Raw genomic sequence first — 20140 nt, 5'->3', positions numbered from 1 at the left:
AGATTGCTTTACGGCCCCCCCCATTTGATTTACGGCTCCTCCTCCTGTTTTTTTCTGCTTCTTCCCGGGGCTGGCTCTGGATGTGGACCAGCCTCCCAGCGTCCCCGTGCACTTCCTTCCCCAGTCTGCTCTGCGCGGCTCTATCTAGGCTCCCTTCTCCTAGCACTTAGTCTAGGCTGAGCCCCCTGCGTGCACCGCGCTGCCGGAGGCGCGTAAGTGGGAAGGGAGGGCGGCCCGGGGCTGAGCAGAGCCGCGGGAGGGCGGCTGCGCTGGGCCTGCGGCCTGAGGGCAGTGATCATGAGTACGGAGACCTGTTGTAGAGTACGATAGGGGTCAGGACCCCGGCTTCCTGAGAATTTGGTTTGGAGGCAAGGAGCGCTAGAAACTTGCACCAGCACCCGTGGTACAGGCCCCAGGCCCCAGGCCCCGACTTCGGGAGGAAGGCAACCGAGTGCGAGCCGTGGCGGTGCCTAAGCGGGCCAGACGCCACCGAATGCCGCTTGTGGAGCGGAGTGAGGGGTGCTCAAGTTTCTGTTAACAGCTGAACGGGGTTTGGAGGAGTGACTGCGGTTTGGAAGGAATGATCCATTTAAAAGGAATCAGACGTTCAGTTTAGCCGCGTATACCGTCTTCTAGGCCTGTTTTTTGTTTGTTTGTTTGTTTTTAATTGGGATACAATTCAGCTTGACCTGCGGTGGCGCAGTGGGTAAAAGCATCGACCTGGAACACTGAGGTCGCTGGTTCGAAACCCCGGGCTTCCCTGGTCAAGGCACATATGGGAGTTGATGCTTTCTGCTCCTCCCTCCCTTCTCTCTCTGTCTCCTCTAAAATGAATAAATAAAATCTAAAAAAAAAATTGAGATACAATTCATATACGATTAAATTTCTTTTAAAGCAAACAATTCAATGGTTTTTAGTATATTCATAAGGTTGTACAATCATTATCTAATTCTAGAACATTTTCCATCACCCTAAAAAGAAACCTGGAGCTCAGACGCTTCTCAATATCACCTGAGCCCAACCCTACTAATCGTTTTGTCCCTATGAATTTGCCAATGCTAGATATTTCACATAAGTGGAACCATACCATATTTGTCCTTGTGTCTGGTTTATTTCACTTAGCGTGTTTTCAGGGATCATCCATGTTGTAGCATGTGTCAGTACTTTTTATGGATTACTAATAATCAATTGTAGGGATATACCACATGTTTCTCCATTTATGGGCATTTGGAGATTTCCCCCACTTTCTGGCTTCCTAGACCTTTTAAGGTCTATTCCAAACTCAGTTTGAGGTGCAGACGTTTTAAAACTAAATTTCACTCTGGGATTGGGTCAAGTACACTGCTCACAAAAATTAGGGGATCAGGGAATGTGCAGATACTCCAGTCCTTTCAGCTTTTTGTATAGTGAATTTTCACTAATGAAATAAAAGTTGGGTTTGCATCTAATTTACATAGTCAAACTACTTTCTTTGACTTGTTTGCTTTTTCTGATGTTCTTGTTTAATAAAAAGTCAAATGCTTTTTTTTTTTTATCACTTCATATTCATTTTGAAATATCCCCTAACTTTTGTGAGCAGTATATTTCAGTGACCTCAGTTTAGGGAACATGGTCTTTTTTTAAAGTCTTTGCAGTGCGGCACTGATTAGACCATTAACTGTAGTGGTAACACGCAGAAAATGTCTGTGTGCAGTTCTCTTTTTTTTTCATTTTTTTTCATTTTTCTGAAGCTGGAAACGGAGAGACAGTCAGACAGACTCCCGCATGCGCCCCACCGGGATCCACCCGGCACGCCCACCAGGGGGCGATGCTCTGCCCATCCTGGGCGTCGCCATGTTGTGACCAGAGCCACTCTAGTGCCTGGGGCAGAGGCCACAAAGCCATCCCCAGCGCCTGGGCCATCCTTTGCTCCAATGGAGCCTTGGCTGCGGGAGGGGAAGAGAGAGACAGAGAGGAAAGCGCGGCGGAGGGGTGGAGAAGCAAATGGGCGCTTCTCCTGTGTGCCCTGGCCGGTGTGTGCAGTTCTTATCAGAGCTGCTGTGTAATGTATGCCATGGCCTGTTGTCTTGTGTATGAACTAGATGTAGTTGGAGAGGAGTGTATGAAAATGTAACCGAGATAGCTGTACAAGAGTGACTTTACCTTTAAAAACAGAGGATCTTTTATTTGTTAAGTCTGTATTTACGATTTTATCTACTTGCTAAGATTTCTTTGAAACCCCAAATTGATAATCAGGGCACTTTTGCAGATGTGCATAGTGCCGAAAAATTTGAGTTTCCCAGTGCACCTGTTTCCAGTTGAGGTTAAATCAGGCAATGCTCTGCCTTGTTTCAGCTCTCATACTCAGAAAATGAGAGGCCTTGTTGTGGGTATATTTAGTGCCAGGCTGGTTATTTTTTGTTTGTTCGTCTGTTCTTTTTTCCACATTTTGTGCATTTTGTTGGTGGTTTCACTGTATGGAAAGGCCTCCAAGCATATTGCTGAAGTGTTGTCTGTTGTAAGTGCAGCAAGGCAGTGATATATATGCCTTACAAAGACATATCACTTTAGATAAGCTTTGTTAGCAGTGAATTCAATGTTAATGAATCAATAATATATATTAAAGAAGGTGTCTTTAAAGAGAAACACACATAAAACAAGGTTTTGTATTGACTGCTTGGTGAAAATGTATCTAGAGCCTTGCAGGAACCTATTTCTCCTAGGAGCAATGGTTCAGTATTTGATGATTCAGCTTTCATGGTGACTTTATAGAACATAACTACTGTGGATAATGAGAATTCACTGTATAACTAATTTAAATATTGAAGGACAGAAGCCTAGTGTAGGTAGTTTTTAATCTCTGTGACTTTTCTAGAGATTAGAATATCTTGACTCAAGATATTCATTTTTAATATCATACAGGCAGTTTTGAAGTGGAGAGAAACTAAAATGATTTATGTGCTGGGTAGGAACTATGTTAAGTGCTGGAGATTCAGTAGTTAGTATATGGTTCCTCTGGGTTTTTTTTTAGTGACAGAGAGGAAGGGAGAGAGATGAGAAACATGAGTTCTTCGTTGCAATACCTTAGTTGTTCATTGACTGTTTTCTCAGATGTGTCTTGACCTGGAGCTTACACCAGCGACCTTGGGTTTCAAGCCAGTGACCATGGGGTCATGTCTATGGTCCCATGCTCAAGCTGGTGACCCCGTGCTCAAGGTGGTGACATTGGGGTTTCAAACCTGGGTCCTCAGCATCCCAGGCCAATGCTCGCTCCACTGCGCCACGCCTGGTCAGGTGGGATATTTGTGGTTTTATTTGTTCTTAATTGGTCTGTCTAGTTTTTGGAGGATATATTGGGATATAGCTGCCATAACCTTGACTATCAGGAAGTCTTTCCTAATATTTTAAAAAATCTTTTAGAAAAATTTATTGATTGATTTTATTTTATTTTTTTCATTTTTCTGAAGCTGGAAACAGGGAGAGACAGTCAGACAGACTCCCGCATGTGCCCAACCGGGATCCACCCGGCACGCCCACCAGGGGCGACGCTCTGCCCACCAGGGGGCGATGCTCTGCCCATCCTGGGCGTCGCCATGTTGCGACCAGAGCCACTCTAGCGCCTGAGGCAGAGGCCACAGAGCCATCCCCAGTGCCCGGGCCATTTTTGCTCCAATGGAGCCTTGGCTGCGGGAAGGGAAGAGAGAGACAGAGAGGAAAGCGCGGCGGAGGGGTGGAGAAGCAAATGGGCGCTTCTCCTGTGTGCCCTGGCCAGGAATCGAACCCGGGTCCTCCGCACTCTAGGCCGACGCTCTACCGCTGAGCCAACCGGCCAGGGCTATTGATTGATTTTAGAGAGACAGAGGAAGGGAGAGAAAAAGAGAGACAAACGTTCATTTGTTGTTCCACTTAGTTGTGCATTCATTCGTCGCTTCCCATATGTGCCCTGACCAGGGATCAAACCCACAACCTTGGTATTTTAGGACGATGCTTTAACCGACTGAGCTAACCAGCCAGGGCCTCTTTCCTAACATTTTATTTTTAAAAATTTGAAGCCTTCAGGAAACTTACACAATTAATACCTGTTTATCTTTCACCTAGATTCATAAATTGTTACTTTGCTTTATCTTTTTCTCTTCCTCTTTACAAACACACACTCATATTTTATTAATTGAATGATTTGAAGGTTGCAGAAAACATGTCAGTTTACTCTAATACTTTATTATATATCTCCTATATAACCGTGATATAATTATCACACTCAATAAGTTAAATGATAAAAGGCCAGCATCTAATATGCAGTCCATCATCAGACTTCCCCATTGTCCCAGTAATGTCCTTTATAGCTTTTTTTCCTGATCAAAAATCCTACCAAGGATCACACAGCACATTTTAGTTTTCCTGTCTCCTTCTACTCTTCTTTAACCTAGTAGACTTTTTTTTTTTTTTTAGCGAGAGAGAGATGGGAAGGGAGAGAGATGAGAAGCATCAACTCGTAATTGTGTCACTTTAGTTGTTCATTGATTGGTTTTTTTTTGGCATTAAGAAACATTTCCAATATTTATTCATAAAATTAATCAAAAACAGTAACAGCAGATTTACAGAGCCACATATCAATCAATAAGAAAGGAGGAAGGAAACAAAATATCCCAGAGACATCTTGAAAAGTTTCAAAGGAATATACACCTGGCTAAAAATCTACAGCTAAACCATTGTCTCCCAACAGGTTAATATTCATTCCCGCATTTTCTCAATAAGTTCTTCCTTATATTTGCCTTTCTCTTTTCCGACTTGTCAAGATTTGTCTTTGTGTTCGAGAACTTTTTTCTGATCTCTGTCCAGTTTTAGCCTAGTGATAACCACCTTGCTTGGGTGAGTGCCCATGTGGACAGTCATGCCATTAGCCTTCTCACGCTGCACCCACTCCATGTAGGTGATGTATTTCTTTCTGTACATCTGTATTACCTTGCCAATCTGCTGACCTTTGTGTAGTGTCCTCGAACCACCTGGACCTCGTCGTCCTTGCGGATGGGCATGGAGCGGACATTGTACTTCTGCTACAGCTCCTTGGACAGCGGGGAAGACACGATCTTCTGGCACACATGCAAGGGGGCATTGAAGTGGTGTTTGCGGTTTTTGCTGCGGTCTGAAGTTACGAAGGAGTTGAACTTAATGGTGACCGTCTCTGCTCACCAACTTGGCACCGGAAGTCTGATTGCTTCTCATATGTGCCTTGACCGAGCTAGTGATCCCCTGCTTAAGTCAGACACCTTGGGCTTCAAGCCATTGAACATGGGGTCATGTTTCTGATCATACACTCAAGCTGGCGACCCTACGCTCAAAGCTGGTGAGCCTGCACTCAAGCCGGCAACCTTGTGCTTTCAAACTTGAGTCCTCAGCTTCCCGGGTCAATGCTCTATCCACGTGCTACCATCTGGTCAGGCTAAGCTAGAAGACTTTACTAGATTTTTTGTTTTACTTTGTTTTGTTTTTTTAAACATTGACATTTTTTTGTAAGAGTCCAGGCATAGGTTTGAACTTGTCTGATTATTTCCTCAAGATCAGAATCAAGATTAGATTAGTAGACTACAACCTAAGTGACAATGTGACATTCTCAGTGCATCCTTCAGAAAGCACTGTTATGACTATTGGCGATATTATGTTTACTTACTTGATTAAGATGGTTATTTGCCAGATGTCTTTTGCCACACACCCCCTCTCACCCCCTGCAAATTTTCTTCAAGTGCAAGTAGTTTCTTTGGGAGGTAACCAGGATATACTGGTACAGGAAAGGAGAAGTGAGGGAAAGAAAAGTCATTCAACAAAGGTACATTGTCAAGCCAGTCACCACTGGTAGGCAACAAAACCTAATTTCACTGAGAACTCTGGAGTCAGTGCAGAACTCATGCTCAGTGTTGTCTCACGAAACAGGTGAGACATCTAGTGACTTTACACTCCAACACTTGTCAGTCATTGTTTCAGACTGCTCCAGGGGCTTCAATTCTCTGATGCTTTCAGCTTACTACTAACAGGTGCAAAATCGACCTTGGATGCCAGAGGAAGCCTTCAGGTAGAGATGCAGATGCTGGCATTTGGAGGTTAGGGCAAGGCGCACTATTGTGGTTGGAGTTGCAGGGATAAGTGGCAGAGGATTCATAATGTCTGCTGTTCCTGGGTACCCCAGGGCCTGGAGCTTGAGGTGAAAGCTTATATCCCATTATGTTTTTAGGAAGTGCAATTCCAGGAAGCAGAAATGAGGGAATTGGGGGTTGAGGGGAGATGGAAGATTAAGTCAGTTCATGGGAACATTTCCAAGCTGGCCACCACTTAGTAACAAGTACAACTGATTGCTTGATTTCCTGAAGCTGTCTCCCAGGACGATGTGTAGAGTACTGCACAGAACAGTCCACCCAAGGGAAGGATGGAGAAGATTTGCCCCAAGCTTCTGTATCTCACTGGTAAGGGCTTTGCTCCATGGTACATTTACTCCTCAAAACTTTCAGATTGTGCACATGTAGGCATCAGGTGGGTCCCACAGATTCTCACAACTCAAAGTCAAGAGGGAAGGCAACAATGGGAGGTGAGAAGCATCCAGCATGAGCAGGAAGTAAGGGACCATTGGGTTGTGGGTTGTGCCTGTGTGATTGCTTGGAACTCATGCATATTTGGTCTGCCTAATCATTGGCCTGTTGGGATGAAAAAAGTGATCAGGGACCTCAGACAGACAAGGCTGGGAAGACTTGAGATGCTGCTGCATAAAGTATGCCTGATACATTTGGATTCTACTTTTGTTTAACAAATAAACACACATGCACGTGTAACACATACACAAACACAAATCACTTACAAAAAAAGGCAATACCTATCTCTTGCTTGTGGGGATCCAGCTAAATGTTACTTCTACCCATATTTTTTGATATATGACTAGAGCTTTCTATGTGCCTGACCAGTCAGTGGCACAGTGGATAAAGCATGGGCCTGGGATACTGAGGACACAGTTCGAAACCCTGAGGTCATTGGCTTGAGCGTGGGGTCCTGGCTTGAGCTAGGGGTCACTGGCATGGCTGGAGCCCCCCAGTCACGGCATATACGAGAAAGCAGTCAATGAACAACTAAGGTGCTGCGACTATGAGTTGATGCTTCTCATCTCTCTCTCTCTTCCTATCTTTCTCACTAAAAATAAAGCATTCTATAAAAAAGATATTTTAATTTTATAAAAAGAAAATAGTTGTGAACAGTTCAGAATGGAAGGCAGATCAGTAAACAATTTTTCAAAGTAGAAACTGGAAAGAAAAAGTGATTCCATGTTTATTTTATGGGCAGAGATAGGGTTGTCCTTTCCTTCAATAAAAGGTTGAATCTTTTATAATATTGTTTAGAAACATAGCAACAAGTTGCTTTTTAAATATCAAAAGTTTGCCTGACTGGTGGTGGCGCAGTGATAGAGGCTCGTCCTGGAACACTGCGGTCACTGGTTTGAAACCCCAGGCTTGCTGGGTCAAGGCACATATGGCAACAACGAGTTGATGCTTCCTGCTCCTCCCCATGTCTTTCTCTCTCTCCTCTCTAATATCAGTAAAATAAAATCTTAAATAAATAAATAAATATGAGAAGTTTAACTCTTTCCTTATAAAATTAGTTTCTAAAGAATTAAAAAATATACTTGGTCTGTCTATTCTGCATTGTGTATTTCATTCATTACCTCATCTACTCATTTAATTACTAACCACCTTCATTCCTGACCTCCTGTGGAATCCCCTATCTTCTAGGAGCTCATGGGGGAGTGGGAGAAATGGGTGTGGCAGAGACAGTAGTCACCAAATGATCAAATGCTTTCTTACATTTCCCAGCCTCCGTTGCAGTTAACGTGGGGCCATGTGACAAGTTCTGTCCACTTTTGGCCTAAGACAGCTATGACCTGGTGTGACTCCTTCAACTGTCTGTAACCCTGCTATGATGACCGTGGAGGTCACATGTGCTACATGATGCAGCTACAAGAGGGACCTGGTTACCACGCTGCATTAGATCTTGTATGGAATGAGATACAAACCTTTTTGTGTTAAGCTATTCTCCCTTCTTTGTTTTTTTTTCTATAGCAGTAAATATACATAACATAAAATTTATTTAGCCATTTTAAATCATGCGATTCAGTGGCATTACATCCATTCACAATGTATATACAGTGTGTCCGTAAAGTCATGGTGCACTTTTGACCAGTCACAGGAAAGCAACAAAAGATGATAGAAATGTGAAATCTGCACCAAATAAAAGGAAAACCCTCCCAGTTTCTGTAGGATGATGTGGCAGCATGTATGCATGCGCAGATGATGATGTAACACCGTGTATACAGCGGAGCAGCCCACGGCCATGCCAGTCGAGATGTGGACAGTACAGAGGAAAGTTCAGTGTGTTCTGTGGCTCACTAAATTTGAATCCGTGACCAAAGTGCAACGTGAATATCGGTGTGTTTATAACGAAGCGCCACCACATAGGAATAACATTACTTGGTGGGATAAGCAGTTGAAGGAAACCGGCAGTTTGGTGGAAAAACCCCGTTCTGGTAGGCCATCAGTCAGGGACAAGTCTGTAGAGGCTATACGGGATAGCTACCTCAGGAACCCTAAAAAAATCTGTGTGTGAGCCCACATTGAACTGCACTGAATAGGTATGAAACTGGAAGAGGTTTTTTTTTGTTGTTGTTGTTGGTTTTTTTGTATTTTTCTGAAGCTGGAAACGGAGAGACAGACTTCCGCATGCGCCCAACCGGGATCCACCTGGCACGCCCATCAGGGGGCAACGCTCTGCCCACCACGGGACGATGCTCTGCCCCTCCGGGGCGTCGCTCTGCTGTGACCAGAGCCATTCTAGCACCTGGGGCAGAGGCCAAGGAGCCATCCCCAGCGCCCGGGCCATCTTTGCTCCAATGGAGCCTTGGCTGCGGGAGGGGAAGAGAGAAACAGAGAGGAAGGAGAGGGGGAAGGGTGGAGAAGCAGATGGGCGCTTCTCCTGTGTGCCCTGGCCGGGAATCGAACCCGGGACTTCTGCACGCCAGGCCGACGCTCTACCACTGAGACAACTGGCCAGGGCTTGGAAGAGTTTTATTTGGTGCAGATTTCACATTTCTATTGTCTTTTGTTGCTTTCCTGTGACCGGTCAAAAGTGCACCATGACTTTATGGACACACTGTATACTCTTCTTTCTAACAAATAATCAGGTGCTCACTGGAGACTTTGTGAATATACTGTTCCGCCACAACTTTTAGCATCCAGTGGTGTCTTGCTGAATGCTGCTATTATCACATAATTTTAATGATAAATTTATGAAGTTGATCTTATTTTTCTTTACAAATGAGGAAATTTGGGAACAAAGAGGGCACCCAATATATAAGTAACTTACCTGATGAAGCTGGATATTGATCCAAATTTAACTGTAACGTTCAAAGCATGTTTTATAATGGGGGTTGGCACACTATGCTGTGGGTCAAATCTGCCACCTCTTTTTGTAATAAAATTTTGTTGAGGCACAAGCATGCCCATTCATTTCCATATTGCTTATGAATGCTTTCCTGCTCAAATGCCAAAGTTGAGTCGTTGTGACAGACTAGATGGCCTGCAATACCTAAAATATTTACTGTTTGACCCTGCTTTATAGAAAGGTATTTACATTTTTTGCTTTTGTTTTTACTAAAATAGTATGTTTGAAAATAGTGCTAACAGCCTTATTTTGTAAAGGATTCCTGCTGCACTCTTCTTCCCATTGCCCCTCTTTAGAGACATACATGCTGCATTTGTTTAACTCTCTTTTCTGGCCTTTACAGTTACATTCTAAATAATATCCCATTCAATTATTATCTTTTTTAAATATTAAAAAATTTTTTTGGTTGACTTCCTCTTTCTGTCTAAAGCAGGGGTCTCAAACTCAACTCAGCATGTGGGCCGCAGAGCAAGATCACAGCCGTTAGGCTGGCCACACTAGGTCTACAAAAGGCAACTGTTACGCAACACTTTTCTCACTGCAGTTGAAAACAAAAAAAAATCAGTACAACAAGCACAATCGTACATGCAGTTTACTCAGTGTCACAAAACGACCAGAAACTGTAGTTCGCATCACACATCACAACTGCTGTTAACTAAGCTAATATCTAGCTAGGATGCTAGAGAAATGAAAAATACAAGTAGGCCCCTAGGCTTACTTAATTTTATCCAAAATATTTTGAACTTCGTGGATTTGTCTGCGGGCCGCACAAAATTGTTCGGCAGGCCGCATGCGGCCCGCGGGCCGTGAGTTTGAGACCCCTGGTCTAAAAAAAGGGAGAGAGGGAAGGGGGAGAGGGAAACATTGATTTGTTGGTCCACTTACTTATGCATTCATTAGTTGTTTCTTGGATGTGCCTTGACCTGGGATCAAACCCATAACCTTGGTGTATCTGGACAATGCTGTCCAGTGATTGGCAAACTGCGGCTCGAGAGCCACATGCAACCTAATAGTGTGCAACGTTTTTAGCAAGGCCAGCTTAGGAGTACCCTAATTAAGTTAATAACAATGTACCTACCTATATAGTTTAAGTTAAAAAAAAATTGGCTCTCAAAAGAAATTTCAATCGTTGTACTGTTGATATTTGGCTCTGTTGACTAATGAGTTTGCCGACCAACTGAGCTACTTGGCCAGGGCCTATTATTTCTTAATGTATCAATTTTAGATCCTAATTATTAACTAACCTAATTTAGGCCACTATTCTACTTTTTAGTGCTGTATTATAAATAAATTTACCATTCTTAGCTGAAATGTAATGTTCTATGATCATTTTTATGCATTTTCCTCATAATGTACCTAAGAAAATTAATAGGAATTTAGCAATAACTAACATTTATTTAGTACTTCATATGTGCCAGGCATGATTCTAATGCAGTTTCATCCAGTAAATAAAGATTAAGTGGGGAAAAAAGATTAAATGAGTATTTACAGTACTATTATTATTTGTATTTTCTACATGAGAAAACATCATTTAGAGCAATTATGTAATTTTGCCCTTGGTCAAGCACCCAGTGAGTGATTGAGCCAGAAACTGACATTTAGAACTTGAATTCTTAAACATTATATTTTAATGCCATGTGGAGAATCTTACTTTTTGACAGTCATAGATTTGTAGTTCTCTTAGCAGCTCTGAAAATTTAGAACACATAAGTTTGCTGAGGCACCAGTTTTCAATCTGGTTTGAAACAGGTGTGGAAGTAGTCAGGTTAGTGGGTCAGCCAGTTGCAGGTGCTTTTTCTGAGGGTAATTCTGCTTTCTAATGGATTATAAATGTACACAGCTTCAGTTTAATGCACTAGCTCTCAAACTTGAGCTTGCATCAAAATCACCTGGTAAGCTTGGTAAAGCCATAATTCCCAGGCCTCATGTCTAGTTTCTGACTCAGTAGGTCTGGGGTGGGGCCTGAGACTTCACATTTCTAACAAGTTCCAAAGGAAGCTGATGCTGCAAGGGACCAAAATGGGCTAGTGTGCCATTATTCCTGAAAGTGACGGGTCTTCTTTGTTACCTTCTCTTACTTTTTATTTTCTTTTCCAAGTGAGAGGAGGGGAGATAGTGAGACAGACTCCCGTATGTGCCCTGACTGGATTCATCTGGCAACCCTAGTCTGGGGCTGATTCTCTGCCCATCTGGGCCATGCTTGCAACTGAGGTATTTTTAGCGCCTGAGGTGGAGGCTCCACGGAGCCATCCTAAGCGCCCAGGGCTGATGTGCTCAAACCAGTCGAGCCATGGCTACAGGAAGGAAAGAGAGAGAGAGAGAGTGAGAGTGAGAGAGAGAGAGAGAGAGAGAGAGAAGGGGGAGGAGGAGGGGTGGAGGAACAGATGGTCGCTTCTCCTGTGTGTCCTGAACTGGGAATTGAACCCAGGACTTCCACATGCCAGGCCAGTGCTCTACCATTGAGCAAACTGGCCAGGGCCCTTCTTACTCTTTAATTGTCAGCTCCTAGCAGGCAGCTCAGTTACTGTGGCTTACTTTTTTTTTGTTGTTGTTCCCATAGAGGCCAGGTTCACGTTGCTCATGCAGTAGGTGGTAATAAGTTAATTGTTTGCTCTTCCTGAGAATGTTTTTGTAATTTTGACTTTTTCATTTATAAACATTATAATTATATATAATTACAACATATTCTCATTATAAAAATCACCTTTAATAGCACTATCAGCCTAACAAGAATTTTAGCAGAAAAGTAGCAGCAGCCCTGGCTGCTGCTGAGTGGTAGAGCATTGGCTCAGTGGTAGAGCATTGGCCAAGTGTGTGGATGTCCTGGATTCGATTCCCGGTCAGGGCACACAGGAGAGGTACCCATCTGCTTCTCTACTCCTCCCCCTCTCACTTCTCTCTTCCTCTCCTGCAGCCATGGCTTGATTGGAGCGAGTTGGCCCCGGGTGCTGAGGATGGCTCCATGGCCTCCACCTCAAGCACTAAGAAGAGCTTGGTTGCTGAGCAACAGAGAAATGCCCCAGAGGGCAGAGCATTGCCCCCTAGTGGGCTTGCCGAGTGGATTCTGGTTGGGGCACTTGTGGGAGTCTGTCTCTCTGCCTCCCCTCCTCTCATTGAATTTAAAAAAAGAAATGATAGCAGCAGCAGCTGCTAAGGGAATTTCAGGGGATGTGGGACAGTAGCTAAGCACTGAGGAACGTAGTCCTCCATTGGGGCAGAGCTTAGAAGTATGTAAACAGAGCAACTTGTAGGATCTTGCATGTGGATGTTTTATCTGACTTTTAGGGGTTCTTGCCTTCTGACTTCAGCATTCTGTGTTAATCTTCTGTTTATATAGAGGTATACCAAATGAACATGTCTGGGACTGAGGAAGCAAGTCTTGGAGGTCGTGACAGTCATCCTTCTGCTGGTGGCAGTTCTGTATTGTGTTTTGGACAGGTAACTGTTTGGGTTTTTCATATCTGCAAAAAATAAGGCTAAGTGGAAAAACATATGAAGAAGTGATCTGTGGAGCACTGTCATGTGTACATGGGTAAGCTGTTTATTGTTATTTTTCCTTTAGATGCATTATTTGGGGGCCTTTGATGAACTCAGGGCACTATAGAACTTTCACATCAAAAGACTAATAGTACTAGGGATTACATTTAGCCTTAAATTTTATTTAAATTTTATTTTGGATTACATATTTATATGATCTAACAAACAATGACTATGTGTGAACAGTTTTACTGTTTCCCTATCACTCCTGCCTACCTTTCATCCAGTTCTCTATTTTGGAGGCTTCCAAAGTTTCAGGTGTCATTCTAAATGGAGATATCCTGTGCATATAAAAGGATTCTTGCTCTGTACACCCAGATCTGTCTTTGTCTTTACCAGAGATCTGTTTGTATTTATTTCACATAAACGGGGGAGGGGAAAACAATCAAAGGGGCAAAGGTCCAAGCAAGTAGCATATTGATCTGTGTAGGGTGGGGGATTTTTCAATTGAAGAAGAGGTACACAGCTTTGGAGAAGATGGTGGAAGGAAGACTCCTTGTGGTGTTTTCTCTCCTCTACTCCTTTACCTGCGTAAATGTCACATGTAGACTCAGAAGTGGCAATTTTTAGTTTCCCTATTCTGGCTTGAGAAAATTGTAGGGGTAGTAGTAACATTTAAGGCAGTGGTTCTTGAAATGTGGTTCAGTGGCCCCTGGGGATCCATGAGACCTTTTCAAAGTCTATGAGGTGAAAATTATTTTCATAATAATACTAAAATACTACTTGTTTTTTATACTCTCATTCTCTCATGAGTGAATGGTGCAGTTTTCCAGAGACTGCGTAGCATGGAGTGATATCATAGCTCTGACTGCTAGTGGAATGTGTGTCTTAAAATAAATTTCTTATATTCACTCTGGCCGGATAGCTTGGTTCCCGAAGCACAGAAGTTGCCAGTTCCATCCCCTGGTCAGGGCACATACAGGAATGGATCTATGTTCCTGTCTCTCTCTCTCTCTCTAAAATCAATAAAATAAACATTTACAAATAAAAGTTTTTCCTTATGAAAATATTTTTTTAAAAAGTATCTCAGATTTAGCCTGGCGCAGTGGATAGAGCGTCGGACTGGGATGCCAAAGACCCAGGTTTGAGACCCTGAGGTCGCCAGCTTGAGCGCGGGCTCATCTGGTTTGAGCAGAAAGCTCACCAGCTTGGACCCAAGGTCGCTGGTTCAAGCAAGGGGTTACTTGGTCTGCTGAAGGCCTGCGGTCAAGGCACATATGAGAAAGCAATCAATGAACAACTAAGGTGTCACAACGAAAAACTGATGATTGATGCTTCTCATCTCTCCATTCCTGTCTGTCTGTCCCTGTGTATCCCTCTCTCTGACTCTCTCTGGCTCTGTAAAAAAAAAAAAAAATCTCAGATTTAATTCCTAATCTTAAATAGATATAGCCTATATAAACAAACACTCTCAGGTTCCGCAATATTTTTAAAGAGTGTAAAATGGAGACCAAAAAGTTGAAGATTTGCTGAATGTTGGAAATTTCAATTTAATTTTTTTTCTGGATTGTAGTACCAATACACAGCAGAGGAGTACCAGGCCATCCAGAATGCTCTGAGGCAGAAGCTGGGCCCAGAATACATAAGTAGCCGCATGGCTGGAGCAGGCCAGAAGGTAGGAGAGGATACACACCTGAACAGGGTCACCCATATGGCTGACTTCTCAGATGATCTTGTCAACCCCTCTCTGGGTCCTTGTGCATCCAGAAGGTCTCTTGTTCACTGTTACCACTGTTTCCTAGTGTCTTTGGGAGGGGATGGCTTCTAGTCTTCATTGTCATCTGAAGTGACCCAAGCATTGTCTTGAGACTTTTATATACCTGCCATCATAGGATTTTTACACAACTTTTTAAAAATACCTCTTGACATTTGTTTCTAATTTTAACTTTTGTGTATGTTTTTGGTCTTCTGTAACATATGTCAACCTGAGATGTGTACCTTTTTGGAAACTGAGCTTTGGAAACTGCTAGGCAAGTGGATATCTTGACCCTTGCATCCAATCCCTCCAGGCAGAGGTTTGTTCTAACTGGCTCTTTCAGGAAGGATCTTTGAAATAAGTTCACTGAGAGTTTTCCTGGAATGTTTAAGGGCAGTTATGCCAAATAAGTTGATGGGGAACAGATAAAATTTGATCTACATATAGATATGTCAAGAAATTTTAACAAGCCTTTTTTTTTTTTTCCTTTTTTTCCCCCCAGGTGTGTTACATTGAAGGTCATAGGGTAATTAATCTGGCCAATGAGATGTTTGGCTACAATGGTTGGGCACACTCTATCACACAGCAGAATGTGGGTGAGTATGTTTTCTGGCAATGGTGACTTCTTCATCTCTCTTACTTGGCATTGTCTAATTTCTGATAAGAGCACTTTTGTGGGTGAGGATGTGGGGTAGGTGTATTTGGTTGCCAGCAGGAAGAATATGGGTAAAGCATAGGGTCAGTATCTTCTCCTACTGGTTTTCTTTCCCACTCCTAGATTTTGTTGACCTTAACAACGGCAAGTTCTACGTGGGAGTCTGTGCGTTTGTGAGAGTCCAGTTGAAGGTGAGGGTGATGGGATAGCCGTGCTGCGCTGGGTCAGAGAGGGAGCAGGTAGGGCAGTCTCCAGGCTGTGGCACAGCCAAGAGGGGAAAGGGGCCTCAGAGCTGAGTCTTTACCACCTTCTTTAGCATGATGGTATTAAAACATTCTTTCCCATGACTGACCAGGCGGTGGCGCAGTGGATAGAGCGTCGGATTGGGATGCAGAGGACCCGGGTTCGAGACCCCAAAGTCGCCAGCTTGAGTGCGGGCTCATCTGGTTTGAGGAAAAGCTCACCAGCTTGAATCCAAGGTCGCTGGCTCCAGCAAGGGGTTACTTGGTCTGCTGAAGGCCTGCGGTCAAGGCACATATGAGAAAGCAATCAATGAACAACTAAGGTGTTGCAATGCACAATGAAAAACTAATGATTGATGCTTCTCATCTCTCTCCGTTCCTGTCTGTCTGTCCCTGTCTACCCTCTCTCTGACTCACTCTCTGTCTCTGTAAAAAAATAAATAAATAAAAATTAAAACATTCTTTCCCATGTGGCCCTTAACAGAATTTTGAAAATCTCTGTTCTCTGCACATTAAAAAAAAATTTTTCCCATCCATTTAAGAAAGAGAGAGAGAGAGAGGCATCAACTCATTGTTCCACTTAGTCATTTATTTAGTTGTATCCTCATTGATTGCTTCTCTCTCATGCCTTGACCCAGGGTGGACCTGGTGACCTCAGCATGCTGGGACAATGCTTTATCCACTGAGGCACCTGGCCTGTTCTCTGTACATTTTTTAAGTTGACACTTAAAAGTTTTCACCATAAACCTGACCTGTGGTGGTACAGTGGATAATCATTGACCTGGAATGCTGACTGAGGTCACTGGTTTGTAACCCCAGGCTTGACTGGTCAAGGCACATATCAGAAGAAACTACTACAATAATGAGTTGATATTTCCTGCTTGTCCCCGCCTTTCCCTCTCCTCTCTCTAAAATCAATAAATAAAATCTTAAAAAAAAAAGTTTCCACCACAAATATAAACAGTTGCAAGACTATATATATATATATATATTTTTTTTATTATTGATTTTTAGAGAGAGGGGAGAGAGAGAGAAGGGGGAGGAGCAGGAAGCATCAACTCCCATATGTGCCTTGACCAGGCAAGCCCAGGGTTTCGAACCGGCAACCTCAGTGTTCCAGGTCGACGCTTTATCCCACTGCGCCACCACAGGTCAGGCTGCAAGACTATATTTTTGGGCATATTATAAAATTTGACATTCTAAAATAAATCTGTTAAATCTTTTTGTAATGTACCAAGTGATTCTAAATGTCATAGGGGAGTAAATACTGTCATCCATTAAAAAAAATACATGAGCAAGCTATTCTTTTAAGCTATTCTTCAGGCATAAGAAATCTTATATTGTTTCTTCTTGAACTCATATTTTCATTTTATTTCTCCACTGGCTTTTATCCTAAAACAATTTATCACTGAAATATTTTTATTAATAATTTCATCATACTTCTTTGTCTCAGTGTGTGAGTATAAAATTAAATTTTTTGGGTAAATTTCTAGTGACCTGAAGGCTCTAAATAATACAGAATTTCTTCTGGATTGAGTTACTGTTATAGGTATTATTAGCACACAATGATTAGTCAATTGTGTTTAAGAGACAGCAATACTCCATCAAAATTTTTATACTTAACACAACTAAAATGTTATGGAAAATGCATTTCTTAATGATATGGATGAAGCCATTTCTTTCTTTTCAGTTTATATATCCAGAGTTTAATATGATACTTACTCCTAGACAGAACATTCAGCCTTAATTCTAGTACGACTTTTCATTTTTATAAACAGTACTAAAAAACATTACTCACATAAATAAACTGGGAATGGAAAGAGTTTTCTTACAGTGTCATTCATTTCTTTGAATGCTTTCTGAGTTATATATCAAAAATCAGACTGCTATCATCAGGAATTATATTAAATTCTCTATGTGCTAGTAACTTGGTGAGCTGCATCTTCACTGTTGGCTAAGGCCAGGAAGTGGATATACCACATGACTTGTGAAAGGATTTGCTGGCCAACCACTTGAGTCTGTTAAATACAATATTTAAAAATTTCCTTTTGTTTGGTATCTCAGAAGTTTTTGTGCCACTGGGTAATGAGATTTGGCATGAGTTGGAAGTATGCATTTATATGTAAAAGAGGCAGTGGGAAAGGAGAATTGTCTTGACCACAGCCACATTTCCAAGCAGATCAGCTCTAGGAAACAGTACTAGAAATTGATTCTCTTAAACTTTCTGTATCCATGTGCCCTTTAGCAGGGCCCTTGGGTTATGTTTGCCCAGTTTGAACGCTGGTGCTTGAGGAAAAGAAGAGCTATAGAACCAGAGACTACTGCAGCTTTTCATGTTAGACTTTGAACTCCTCTTCCTCCAGGATGGTTCCTATCATGAAGATGTGGGCTATGGTGTTAGTGAGGGCCTCAAGTCCAAAGCCTTGTCTTTGGAGAAGGCAAGGAAGGAGGCAGTGACAGATGGGCTGAAGCGAGCACTGAGGTAAGCAAAAAGGGTTGGAGTTAAACCTGCTTCATTTCCATGCTTGTTTCAAAGCAGTTTTGGTGTTTTTGAAAAGGTAGTATAGTCCCATTGTTAAAAAATCACAATACATAAGTCTCACTGCCTGTCTGCCTTGCTTTCCTACTCTCCCTATATTTTCCCAGTGCTACGCTATGCTTCAGCATATACTACCTTTCCGGGGAGGTAGTAGATACTGTGTTCTCTGTTCTGCACTTGACTTTGCACACTCATTTCTCCTCTAGTCAGTAACGTGTCTGGGGACCTCCCCACACGAGCACGTAGACAGCTTCCTTGTGCTCCTTAACACACCTGAGCACTCTATTGTGTGTGTCCTTTAGTTAACATAGAGTAGGTTAACCTTTTGGGGTTATAGATACTTTTGAGATTTGAAGTGAATTAGATCACCAGAAAAAATACTGTACATGTATAGACGTGCAATAAAAATGTGCAATGCTGTAGCCTGTAAAGGAGTGCGTATATCCCATGTAAGGAACTTGAGTCCTGGAGGATTGTGCCCCCAAGTGTGTGTGACCTTCTGTTTTTGAGGACTTGGAGCAGCCCTTGGGGGCAACGTCTCTGCTCTGGAATTTGTGTTCCTTGTCAGGAGGCGGCTGATGGGGTTTTGTGAATGGTTTCACGATCTTTTCATACTCACTGCCTCTCATGAGGACAGGGACTTGTGACTGTTATGCTTACTGCTGTCTTCTCAGCCCAGCCTCGTGCAGGAAGATGGCAGGTATGCAATAACTAGGTGTATGAGGGTGCATTCCCTCTGCTGCCTTTGAGAAGCAGCTTGCAGAGTGATAACTGTTCCCTGATATCTATATATAATAATTTTCAGCCTTGTTGGCCTTTTTGTTTCTTACCCTTAGATGCTTTGGGAATGCACTTGGAAATTGTATTCTGGACAAAGACTATCTGAGGTCACTAAATAAGCTTCCACGCCAGGTATGTTAGAAATGGATGAATGGAGTGTGTTGTAGTAGATACAACTAATTCCCTTGTGTCATGGGTTGAGTATCTGGGGATGTAGAGAGAGGTGACTCAGCTATTTAGAGGGTCTGGAATATGCAGTTCAGACTTCTTTCACTATCAGAGCTTGCAGGAATTAGTCACCTTATTTCACAGCTGAAGAAATTGAAGCCTAGAGATTTATGTAACTTCTCTCTGATGTGTAGAGAACTGTGGTTGGGAATGGTCTTTGAAACCTTAAAAGGAGCACATAGCCCTCCATGGCACCACTGTCATTTCCTAATTTTTTTAACTTAGGAATTAAATTTAAGGGGGTGACATTGACCCATAGGAACACATAGGTTTCAGGTGTACATCTCCATAGCCTGTGAACTATTCATTGCGTGTGTGCCCATCACCCAAAGCCAGACTTTTTTCCGTCACCATGTATTTTGGCCCCCTTAACTCCCGTCCTCCACCCATCTCTCCCTGTCTGTGTCTGAGTCTCAGTATTTTTTTGTTTTTTTTTTAGAGAGGAGAGGGAGAGACAGAGAGAGAGAGAGAGAGAGAGGAGAAACAGAGAGAGAGAAGGGGAGAGGAGCTGGAAGCATCAACTCCTATATGTGCCTTGACCAGGCAAGCCCAGGGTTTCGAACCGGCGACCCCAGCATTTCCAGGTCGATGCTTTATCCACTGCGCCACCACAGGTCAGGCCAAGTCTCAGTTTTATATCCCACATATGAGTGAAATCATATAGGTCTTAGCTTTTTCTGACTTATTTTGCTTAGCATAATATTCTCAAGGTCCATCCATGTTTCATAAATGGCAGTATTTCATCTTTTTTTTTAAATTTTATTTATTCATTTTAGAGAGGAGAGAGAAAGGGAGAGAGAGAGACAGAGAGGGAGAGAGAGAGAGAAGGGGGGAGGAGCTGGAAGCATCAACTCCCATATGTGCCTTGACCAGGCAAGCCTAGGGTTTCGAACCGGCGACCTCTGCATTTCCAGGTGGACGCTTTATCCACTGCACCACCACAGGCCAGGCCTCATCTTTTTTTATGGCTGAGTAGTATTCCATTGTATATATGTACCACATCTTCTTGATCC

The 20140-nt window shown here is 42.8% G+C and overlaps 1 protein-coding gene, 1 non-coding gene and 1 pseudogene across 13 annotated transcripts in view; 1 reads left to right on the top strand and 2 right to left on the bottom strand.

The window, feature by feature from the left end:
* RAD52 (RAD52 homolog, DNA repair protein) overlaps positions 1-20140 on the top strand; it is a 53769-nt gene that overhangs the window by 58 nt on the left and 33571 nt on the right. For 5 of the 12 annotated variants that reach the window (XM_066258675.1, XM_066258670.1, XM_066258678.1 and 2 more), the window contains exons 1-8: positions 77-212; positions 6342-6434; positions 12788-12888; positions 14501-14602; positions 15186-15279; positions 15462-15529; positions 17944-18062; positions 18956-19031. In XM_066258675.1, coding sequence (XP_066114772.1) covers positions 6398-6434; positions 12788-12888; positions 14501-14602; positions 15186-15279; positions 15462-15529; positions 17944-18062; positions 18956-19031 — 597 coding nt within the window. In that variant the 5' untranslated portion in view covers positions 77-212; positions 6342-6397. Of the gene's footprint in view, positions 1-76; positions 213-6341; positions 6435-7882; positions 8007-12787; positions 12983-14500; positions 14603-15185; positions 15280-15461; positions 15530-17943; positions 18063-18955; positions 19032-20140 lie in introns of those variants that run through there. The other 7 variants (XM_066258673.1, XM_066258674.1, XM_066258671.1 and 4 more) reach the window with 7 other exon arrangements.
* TRNAS-AGA (transfer RNA serine (anticodon AGA)) lies at positions 3740-3815 on the bottom strand. Its single transcript has one exon. It is a non-coding gene; the product is annotated as a tRNA-Ser (tRNA).
* Positions 4609-5950, bottom strand: LOC136322382 (ribosomal protein uL24-like pseudogene; annotated as a pseudogene).

Source organism: Saccopteryx bilineata, chromosome 2 (assembly GCF_036850765.1).
Source record: "Saccopteryx bilineata isolate mSacBil1 chromosome 2, mSacBil1_pri_phased_curated, whole genome shotgun sequence".
Classification (NCBI taxonomy): Eukaryota; Metazoa; Chordata; class Mammalia; order Chiroptera; family Emballonuridae; genus Saccopteryx; species Saccopteryx bilineata.
Note: the sequence above shows the minus strand (reverse complement) of the source record. Positions and strands in the feature narration are given on the sequence as shown.